This window comes from Nicotiana sylvestris, chromosome 9, assembly GCF_000393655.2.
Source record: "Nicotiana sylvestris chromosome 9, ASM39365v2, whole genome shotgun sequence".
In the NCBI taxonomy this organism is placed as follows: domain Eukaryota; kingdom Viridiplantae; phylum Streptophyta; class Magnoliopsida; order Solanales; family Solanaceae; genus Nicotiana; species Nicotiana sylvestris.
Genome location: NC_091065.1, coordinates 37,486,706 through 37,497,734, shown reverse-complemented (window position 1 = coordinate 37,497,734; position 11,029 = coordinate 37,486,706). Strand labels below are relative to the sequence as shown.

General features: G+C 36.7%; 1 protein-coding gene across 1 annotated transcript; it reads left to right on the top strand.

The window, feature by feature from the left end:
* The first annotated feature begins 952 nt into the window (after positions 1 to 952).
* Positions 953 to 4,640, top strand: LOC104233284 (uncharacterized). Its single transcript, XM_009786659.2, has 2 exons — positions 953 to 1,289; positions 2,844 to 4,640. The coding sequence occupies exon 2, from the start codon at positions 2,893 to 2,895 to the stop codon at positions 4,417 to 4,419; it is 1,527 nt and encodes a 508-aa protein (XP_009784961.1). The 5' UTR covers positions 953 to 1,289; positions 2,844 to 2,892; the 3' UTR covers positions 4,420 to 4,640.
* Positions 4,641 to 11,029: the final 6,389 nt, after the last annotated feature.

Here is an 11,029-nt window from a genome sequence, read left to right as displayed (position 1 = left end):
TGCAAAATGAGGCTAGTAGAATCAAAGTTAAGGACATAGTGTTCTTATTTTTTTGAATTCAATTTCTAAAATGAAGACACTATGTCCGGAATACAGAATTATCGTAGGAGGCGATGTCTATAACTTCATCAATCCTCAGTTGATCGTCGCTGGGTAACTACAGCTGCTGCTCGCTTCTTCTCTTTGCGTAACTGCTGCTTGTGTTGATAGCATAGGTATAAGTTATACCAGAAGGGTATTTTCGTCCAGTCACGTATAAGTTTTTTAAGGAGTGACTAAAGTCTAAATACATTTAAAATAGTGGCTTTAAAATAAAAGCCACTGCTCTTAGTGGCTATTTGTGTCGTTCGCCCTCCAATGGTAGATTCACTTCTCATTTCACTTGCTGGAACCCAACAATAAATCACTGCACGAACATTAAAGTCAAGCCCTAATCCTAATTGTAAAAACCCAACTCCGTAACTTTCATTCGCGAATTAATAAAATGGAGCGGGACAGATACAAAATGATGGGCTGAAGTTTTTGTGAATAAACTGAATCTGATAACTTCCACTATAAGAAGTTCCAAAACGTGCCTTGGATTATGTTGTACGGTTGTCGAATTTTGCTTTCACGATATGCAGTTAAATAAAAAACTAATAAAAATGTGGGAGTCCATCTTTTGGATTGGAATAATTATATTTTTTTACTTTTAAGTTTTAAAAAAGTATTTGCCCAAAAACGTGTGAATAACTGAATTGGTTAATTCTTTTAAATTTTTAAGTTTTTTTCTATTTTAAATTTTTTTAATCTTCAAATTTATTGAAGTTTTATCTTAAAATATAATACGTGTCGATATTTTGTTGTGACACTCACCATAATATTATGAATTTGTATTTCCTTTTGTGTATAGATAGAAGATTTCTCAAGGAAACTATAAAAATAATGCTTTTGTGTCAAACTCAAGATCAACGTAGAAGTTCCACGTGTTGACTCCTACCTCAGAAACACGACCAGTTTGTTCCTCGGAGCTTCTCCCGATCTCTATCCCTATGAAGTTTCCTCCAGTTGTTTCCTTAACCAAGAAGCTAAGTTACACTGGACATAAAGGAAGAATCGAACCAATCTTACATTTGCTGCCATTTAGGACCATAGACTCGTTTCAAACGCGTTACATTACATTACATCTAATACGCGGTGATCCCATTCTCTCTCCTTTTACTTCTCAACTTCTCTACCATCTATAAAAGTAGCACCAAAGAACAAACTTTTTTACTTTCTCGGAGTTCCTCTGCTTCCTAGAGAAAAGGGTAAGTCTTAAATTGTTGTTTGACTTTCTTGGAGTTCCTCTGAATTGACTTGGGTCTTCTTTGTGTGGGATTTGAACGGGATTATGATTGATTGTCCACTTTTGTGCTTTATGGATCAATATATTTGGGAATTATATTGACATTCATTTTGCAGTGGTAGTATGATGTTTGATTTGGGCTTTATATTGGTTAGTTATTCATGTTTCTGTTTCTTGCTCTTTGTTTGCAAGAGCTTAATCCATTTTGAATAAGATTATAATGGTGATCTAGTGCAAGATTTTTGTATGAATTTCTAATCTACTTTTGAATAATTTTTGGATGCCAATTTGTAATTTATACCGTAGTGGGATGACCAAAAAACGCCCCCCCCCCCCCTCCCAGGAAGGAGAACCTCCACGCAACTTTTTGTGAATCAAGAGGGAAAAGGTTTCCACCTTTTGGTGTACCAAACACACAATCATATGATAAAGGGAAAATTAACCTCCCAAGTGTGATATTAGCCATCCTGCTACCCGAATTAGAGTACATCTTGTATATTGACCTGTTAGAAAAGTGATCAAACAAGATGTTTCTTTTTCCAGTTGAAAAAACTTTCTGTTGGAGCTTAGGGGAATGTATACTTAGTATCTGTAATCTCTTTTAGTAGGACTGAGTATCTCTGAAGTATTTTATCACCTTTTTTTTTTGGTACTTTTTTCATCATTGCAAATTGGGACATCTTCTGTATTAACCTGTTAAAAACTGATCAGTCCTTTAAATTTCAATGTGGAGAATGTGTATTACAGTATGGGGAATTCATGTCAATGGCTTAGTTGATGGGTGAGGATTTGAGTATAGGTAAATTTCATGTTGTACTACCATTGTTTATAAACACCTGTTAGGTTTGGAAGGAGGTTGCTGACATATTCTATGACCTATGATGTTGTCTAAATTCTTTTGAGTGCTGCATCTATGACTGGGAATAGGGAAAAATCATTTCTATGTAGTTAATCAAATCACGGTTTCTTTACATAAGACTATGTTTACTGGTCATTGTGGTTTATGGGCACACCAATTAGTTAGAAGCCGAAAGCATGTACTGTGGCATGGGATATAGAAGTGCCGGAAAAGGGATTAGGGAAATGGTCCATTTAATGATACTTCGGAGTCTGGTTAGGTATTGAATATACTGCTGGGTGGTTCCACTACGGCTGTTTTCTTTTTCCCCGGCATCAATTCCAGCTAAACGATTCCTGTGTATGTGGCTTTGTTTTCTGGTTTAAAATGCAGTTAATTCTGTGGATTACTATGTGGTAATCTGATGGAATTCACGTCGATGATGGAAATGCTTTAAGAACAAGTAGAGTGGCTTATTGAGTTCAATCTGCCTATCAACTGGATCTGATTTGTTAGAACCAATCTATAAAAACATTGTTTGTCCTTAATATTTTTTGGAAAATCATCTCTTGCTTGTCATGTTATCTTTTTGTGTGATTCTACTTTTGCTTTCTACCCAATGCTTTCATTTACCCATCAGAATTAGAACCTTATAATTTTGCAATTTGTTCTTGTCAGATAACTTAGAGACATTAAAGGCTTATTGACGCGGAGGACAATTTTGGAGATGGAAGACAAAAATGCTGGTGTTGCCAGGGAAGAAGGAAAGGTGGAAAAGGAAGAAATTCATCTCAAAGTTGAAAAGATAAAGAAGTCTGATGAAGTAAAAGAGAAAAGTGAGGCGGAGCTCGATTTGAAAACCAAATCAGTTGAGAAAGAAAAGCCAAAGCAGAAGATGGACCAGGGTAAAGAGAAGAAACACAAGGACAAGCAAGAAAAGAAAGATAAAGACAAGTTGACCAAGCTCGAGAAGGAGTCGAAGGAAAAACACGAGGACAAAAAAGGGGAAGAGAAAGAAGATGACTCACAAGATGTAGAGGAAGAGAAGAAGGATAAAGAGAAGAAACACAAGGAAAAGAAAGAGAAAAGGGATAAAGAGAAGAAAGATAAGTTCAAGAATGGGTTGGAGAAAGATGACGAGAAAGAGAGGAACCAGCTTGAAGAGAAGAAACCAAAAAAGGAAAAGAAGAAGGATAAAGATAAAGAAAGCAAAGGAAAGGAAGACAAGAGCAAAGATGAGTCAGAGGAAAAGAAGGATGATGAGAAAGAGAAGAAACACATGAAGGAACAAAAGGAGGACATAGATAAAGAAAAGAAAGACAATAAAAAAAAGGAGTCGAAAGAAATAGAGAAAGAAAAGTTTGATGAGAAGGAGGAGGAGGATAAAGATAAGGAACACAAGAAGGAAAAGAAGAAGGGTAAGGATAAAGATCAAGAAAAGAAAGACAAGAGCAAACAGGAGCTCGAGGTAGAAGGTGAGGAAGAGAAGGATGATAAGAACGACAAGAAGGATGACGAGAAGAAAGCTAAGAAGGGAAAAAAGGACAAAGATGAAGAAAAGAAAGACAAAAGCAAAGAAGAGTCTCTGGAAGAAACAGAGAGGAAGAAGGATAAAGAGAAGAAACACAACAAGGAAAAGGAGGACAAAGATAAAGAAAAGAAAGACAAGAGCGGCGTAGAGTTGAAGGAAGAAATAGAGGAAGAGAAGGATGACGGAAAAGAGAAAAAGAAGCATAAAGAGAAGAAACACAAGCAAGAGACGGTGAAAGGAAACAAAACCAAGAACAGAGAGGAGTTAGAGGCAGATGATGAAGCACGTGGAAGAAAAGAGAAAGAAACAGAGAAAGATAAGGAAAAGAAATGCAAGGAGGACAAGGATAAGGTGGATGAAAAGGGACATGAAACTGAAGTCACTACTAGGGAGATAAAAATAGGTGGAGAAAATAAAATGCCAGATGCGGAAGCAGAACATGAAAGCCAACAAAAGCAGAAAGGAAAGGAAGGTAAAGATGATAAAGGAAGCGACAAGAAAAAGGATAAAATTGAGAAGAAAAGGAAAATCGAGGATATATATAAAAGCAAAGATCTGAACAAGTTAAAAACAAAGTTGGAGAAGATCAATGGAAAAATTGAAGCACTTCAACAGGAAAAGGCGGACATCCTGAAAATGATAAAAGAAGCAGATGCTAAAGAGCTAGTTGTTGCTGAAAGCCCCAAGGATGCAGAGAAGGCCCAAGAAGCAGCAGTGGTTTAACAGTGAGTGGTCCATAGAAAAATATACATTCTCATACTATGTCTATGATATATGAATCTTTTGTTCTTTGTAATCTGAAGTCTGTGATGTAGGGGTATGGTTTTTCATTTATCGTTAGATCAAGTGTTATCTGTTTCTTACTTACCGTTATATATTTGTATCATGTTGTTTAGCTTTCTTGAAGTTTTATACTCAGCCTTATTCTACTCTGGTTTGGTCAATATAGTCTCTAGTCGTTGGAACAGCAAAGGCCTACAACGTATACAATGTGAGCAAACTAAAGTACTAATACATCTAGCAATTATGTTTTCAGAGCAAGACAATTGCAAACTTAAATCTTTAATATCGAAATAAGGTCATGTGAATTTGTTGTTAAACTGCAAAGGAGAATCTATTTTGTAAGGTCCCTTGAAGTAAGGGAGTAAAGAAATTGCTGTAAAATGGTGATTTTTCTATTACGAGTAATTGTCCAGTAATCTTCAAAATGAAAGCCAATCAGGAAAGGTAAAGGTAATTTTGACTACTGGACAGCACCAAATGAGTGCTGGCTAACAGAAGTTATTTACAGCTGGGTAAAAGCATCCCTATCTGGCTATGCAGGGAGCTAATGAAGTCTAACATCTGATTTACAACATTTACAGTGTCAATTTCAGACCAACAATACAAATAATACAAAAAGTATATTTAAGCTCATACACTGATGATCTGATTCCTTCAAAGCATCTCTTATTCCTCCCTTCACGGCCGTTAAGTTGCATTGTCAATTTTGGGTCATATAGCGCATTAGTTGCATGTGTTATAGGTAGTTTAGTTCTTTTGTTTTACACGATATTATGGTTCTTTGTCATTTTGGTTCCGGCCTCTACTTTTTACCTATGTTCGGTGCAAGGTGGTAGACGAGTGTCAGGGCACAATAATGGTCGATATTTGATGACTTTGAACAGCAGCCCAAGAATATAAACCTCAAAGCCTAAGCTTATGTATGCAGTGGCTGCATTGTAAATTTTTTTTCTTTCCTCCTAAATATATAGGCGGTGAAAAGTGGACGTATGTTTGCCAGGATGGTAATTCCATCCAGCTAGAGTGGGGTGAGAAGGTGGCTCAGTTGGTTGAGGCCCTCCTTTATCGTGTGGTTGAAGGATGGAATCCCATTCCACTTCCCTTTGCCCTCACCCTTCCCCAAATTAAAAAAAGTCCAGCCAGAGTGACTAATTTTATGATCCTGGAGAGAGTTGGAGAAATCTAATTTTTGTAGGAATATTTGGACATTCATAAGATGTGAATGTTTTTCTTATATGTGACTATGTGAGTATTCATGGTATGGTCAGTGTGTGCGAATAATTATTTCCGAGATGGGGAGCATTCTAACAAGAAAATAAGGTTACTAGATGAGCATATTGAAGCTTGATAGCAATTCACTTGAGAAATATCCTTGAATACGAAGAATACTACTACCTTGAAGCGCTAAACACGGCTAAAATGAAACCCTAAAGAGCAAACTTAAAGAACATAAAATTTTAGATGAAACACTGCTAGAAAAATTGCGAAGAACACTACTAAAATTGTGTTCGGTCCGAAACACAATTTTAAAATAATTAAAATATAAATTTAATAATATTACCGACCGAAGTCGGTTGATTTTTGTCAACCTTTATATAAATAGCTTTTAAATAAACAATATTTAATACTTAATTGATATACATGCATACATATTTAATACTTAATTGATATACATACATATGTACATACATACATATATATATATACACACACACACATACATACATACATTGATTGTAGCGACTGAATCATGTTTCCGATAGAGCACCATTGATTGGTCTATTGGCAAAGGAAACCCGGGAATTCAACATTTTGTTCTGTCCTCCGGACATTTATTATGCTGTCACTACTGCTTGTCAATTTGAAGTACATCAAAGCTCTCGTTCGAACTTCATATACGAGAATTCTAAACAAGAACTCGAGACTTGAAATGAATCCAAGTGAAGGTTCTTTCTCAGGTCGTAAGGAATAACATGCAAAAGACAGTCTGGAAAGACAAAGACAGGATTTCAACATAAAAAGCGGTGGATGAGCGGTAATGGCTGGGAAGGGGGCAAGTACATCCTTTTGTTCTCAGTTCGTGTGTGTGTGTGTATATATATATACACACACATATAAGTAATTAAAAAAAATACATACACACACTAAAGTAATTAAAAAAAACACATACACACATATATAAGTAATTAAAAAATTACATACACACACACACACACACACACATATATATAATATTATAATTTGATAAAAATCGATCGACTTCGTTCGGTATTGTAATTAAATTAATTATAGAAATAATTGAAAAATCAATTACCGACCGATTTTAGTCGGTAATGTCCAGTCAAACGGTCAAAGTTTATTTAATATTACCGACCGAAAATTTCCGACCGATTTCTGTCGGAAATTTCTAATTAAGGGCAGCCCCGACAAGTTTCTTCCCCTTTTTTCTCTTTACTCTTTCTCTCACTCCTTCTTCCACATCCGAAAATCCTTCCCAAATCCCACCCAAATCACCTTACCAGTCCTTTCTCACCCAAAATTATACCCCCCACTTCGTATCTCCCACGCCATCACTGTTTCTTTGCCGCCATTGCGCCTCCGCCATAGAAGGCCGCCCCACCACTGCTCCTCTGCCACCATCTCCGCCCACCACTGCTCCTCCGCCCCACCACTGCTCCAAAATCATACTCCTCTCTTCTTTTTGAAGGTTAGTTATCTATATTTGTTAATTTTAGTTATTTAAGTTCTTTCAATTGTATAAACTAGGGTTTACAATTTGGGATTATTTCAATTGATTATAATTCTTTAGATTTAAGGTTTACTCTAATTGATTTTGTTTATGATATCATGTAAGGTACTTGCTTAATTAGATAATTTTTATTTTTTTCAATTTTATTGCTCATGATTTAGGGCTTGTTAAACCATGATTTAGGCCATATTAAATTATGATTTAGGGTTTATTAAATGATTAATAGTAAGTGAGTTAATCTAGTTGAATGAGTTAACTAATTAAATATTATAAACTAGGGTTTACAATTTGAGATTTTGGGATTATTTCAATTGATTATAATTCTTTAGATTTATTGCTCTAATTGATTTTGTTTATGATATCGTGTAAGGTACTTGCTTAATGTAACGACCCGCCCGGTTATTTTGAGAATTTATGCCCGATCCCTTATTAACTGCTTCTCCGTAATCTATTTCTCCTATTGTAACTTGCCGGGATGATTCATTTTGAATTTCAGAGTATTTTGGGATACTTAGTCCCTAAATGAGAGTTTAATTCTTAGAATTTGGACCGTACAGTGTGAAAATGGCTCCGTAATGGAGTTTCATCGATTCCATTAGCTCCGTTGGGTGATTTTGGGCTTAAAGGTGTGCCCGACTTGTCTTTTGGAGGTCCGTAGCTTATTTAGGCTTGAAATGGCGAAAGTCAAATTTTTGTAGTTTTGGGCCGGTAATGGAATTTTTAATATCGGGATCGGAATCCGATTTCTGAAATTGAAATAGGTTTGTAATGTTGAATATGGCTTGTGTGCAAAATTTGGGGTCAATCGGACGTGGTTTGGTTGGTTTCGGCATCGGTTGTCGAATCTGGAAGTTCTAAGTTATTTAAGTTTGAATTGGAGGGTGATTCGTGATTTTTGCGTTGTTTGATGTAATTTGAGGGCTCTACTAAGTTTGTATGATGTTTTAGGATTAGTTGGTATGTTTGGTTGAGGTCCGGGGGGGGGTTCGGGTGAGTTTTGGGTGCTTAACGGATTGGTTTGGGACTTATGCAAGTTGCTGCACCTGGTGTTTTCGCACATGCGCATTTTGGACCGCAGATGCGGAGCCGCAAAAGCGGCTAGGGAACCACAGAAGCGGAATTTTTCCTAGACCAGCTGGTTCCGTAGATGTGGTAAGGAATCCGCAGATGCGGAGGCGTAGAAGCAGTTGGGGACCGCAGGAGCGGGCTCGCAGTGCGGCCTAGTGCTCGCAGATGCGGTCCCAGCCCCACTTAAGTGAATTCCGCATTTGCGATGGAATTCCCGCAGGTGCGAAGAAGGGTCCGCATGTGCAATTTGTCTGGCAGAAAAAGAGAGAATTCGAGGGTTTGGTGTTCATTCCATAAAATTTGATTTTGAGCTCGGAGGAAGGCGATTTTTCGAGAGTTTTTTAGAGGAAAACATTGAGTAATGATTCTTAATCCTATTTTGATCATCTTTCATTAATCCATAGTTGTTTTCTTTATTAAATTAAGGAATATGAGCGAGGAAGTTGGAAAATTGGGGGAAAAGTTCCCCAACCAAAAATCTGAGATTTGAGTGGGATTTAGGCGTCAGATTTGGATGATTTTTGCACGAGTGAACTCGTGAGTGAATGTGTGTTCATAATTTGTGACTTTTACCCGATTTCGAGACGTGGGCCAGGGGAGGATTTTTGGACGTTTTCTATTTTCTTGCCTTAGCTTTAATTTTATAAGCCAAATTAGTTGTTTGTAGCTATATTTACGTTATGTAATTGATTTGGCTAAATTTTGGCCATCCGGAGCCGGATATTCATGAAAAGAGCATTATTTCAGATTGATTTAAGCTTGGTTCGAGGTAAGTGACTTGCCTAACCTTGTGTGGGGGAACTCTCCTTAGGATTTGGTACTGTTTGATATATGAGCGCCGTTTCTGTGAGGTGACGAGTGCGTACACGGGCTATTTGTTGAAAACCTCCGTTTTCATTAAGCAAATATCTATTTTCTTTTAATTGAGCAATACTAGTATATGTAACTATCCTGTTTAGTTTAGAAAAGCACGCGTACGTGCCTTAACTACCTTAACTGCTTATCTGAACTATGTGCAACATGTTTTAGTGAGATTTCCTGTTCTTCCTTGACTCGGATTTAGCCTAAATTGTGTGGTTTCTTGCTAAAACTGTTATCTCTGTTTGGTTGAGCTGCATATTTACTTTGAGACTATGGAACGGTATTCCGGAAGATCTCCCTGTACTGCATATTTACTTTGGGACTACGGAAAGGTATTCTGGGAGATCTCCCAGCATTGCATATTTACTTTGGGACTACGGAACGGTATTCCGGGAGATCCCCATGCACATTTTTGTTTAAGTCTACGGGACGTCATCCCGGGAGATCCCCTGTTGCTATAACTATGTTCCGAGCTGTTGGCTTTCATTGAATTTTACTCCTGTTAAATTTTTGTACTTATTTTACTGTAATACTTGTTTTCTGTCTTATTTCATTATATTTATACCAGCAGGGCCCTGACCTGATCTCGTCACTACTCGACCGAGGTTAGGCTTGGCACTTACTGGGTATTGTTGTGGTGTACTCATGCCCTTTCCTGCACATGTTTCCGTGTGCAGATCCAGGTACCCCTTTCCAGCCACATCACTAGTGAGGCGAGCCAGCTGTAGAGACTTCAAGGTATATCTGCCACATCTGCAGCCCTCGAATTCCCTATCTATTCCACCCCATGTCAACCCTTCTTGTATTTTCTTCCTTTTTATTAGATTCTAGAGTATGGGAGAACTGTTTCTTTCTTTAGCTTGTGACTTATGACATTTCGGGTTTTGGGAGAGTTTTTGTACTGTTCGGAAGTAATTATTGTATATACCGGGCGGCATCTCATTTTTCTTGTTTAAGTTTACTTATTAGTTGATAGCTTTTATGTATTCGTTCTCTTTTTCTGCAAATGTTAGGCTTACCTAGTCGTAGAGACTAGGTGTCGTCACGACGGTTTCACGGAGGGAGAACTAGGGTCGTGATACTTAATTAGCTAATTTTTAATTTTCGGAATATAATTTTATGCAATTTTTAGGGTTTTTGTCTATTTAGGATTTATGTGATTAAATAGGGTTTTTGAACTACATTAGCTTTAGATTTGGAATTGAACTACCTAAAATTACAAGTTCCATAGTGCATTTTGATGCTATTATACTTCAATACTATACTATTTACCGAAAGGTCTAAAATCTTTGGTCTTTTACCCACTCCTTCTATATTGTTCAAGTTTCACACTTTCACTGGCCTTCTTTAATTTTAAATGAATTCTTCAACTTATCTCACTTCTTTATGTAATTGAGTTTCAAATGAATTTTTGATGACTTCTGTAGAAAATTACAACAGTTTGTGTTTTTTTTTGGTTTATCTAATTCTAATTTTTAAGGAGTATGTTACTCTTTAACTCTGCTAACATTCACGATTAACCAAAGATGCACAAAAGGAAAGTCATGTATAGTTTGCCCGGGTGCATTTGGTATAGAAGAAAATTCTCTTGAACAATAATCTTGCGGAAAATATTCATTACATTGAGAAATATTGTTTAGACCATATTTTGGTGTTTGGTTGAACTAAAAATTTGGTTATACAAGACGTATAAGTTTAGGCCATAAGGTATGATTTATGAATATAGTACTTTAATATTATTTTTCAGTATTGTAGGTTGGTTGACAAAGAAAGCAAGGAAGGCAGCCAGGGCTGCAACCAAAATAGTTGATGATAGGGCAATCAAACCTTTAGATGTTTGGAAGATAATAGAAGATGAGAGGAAATATCTTC

Bases quoted from the DNA above. Each gene is read 5' to 3' on its own strand.
- LOC104233284 (XM_009786659.2), top strand. From the start codon at position 2,893: ATGGAAGACAAAAATGCTGGTGTTGCCAGGGAAGAAGGAAAGGTGGAA.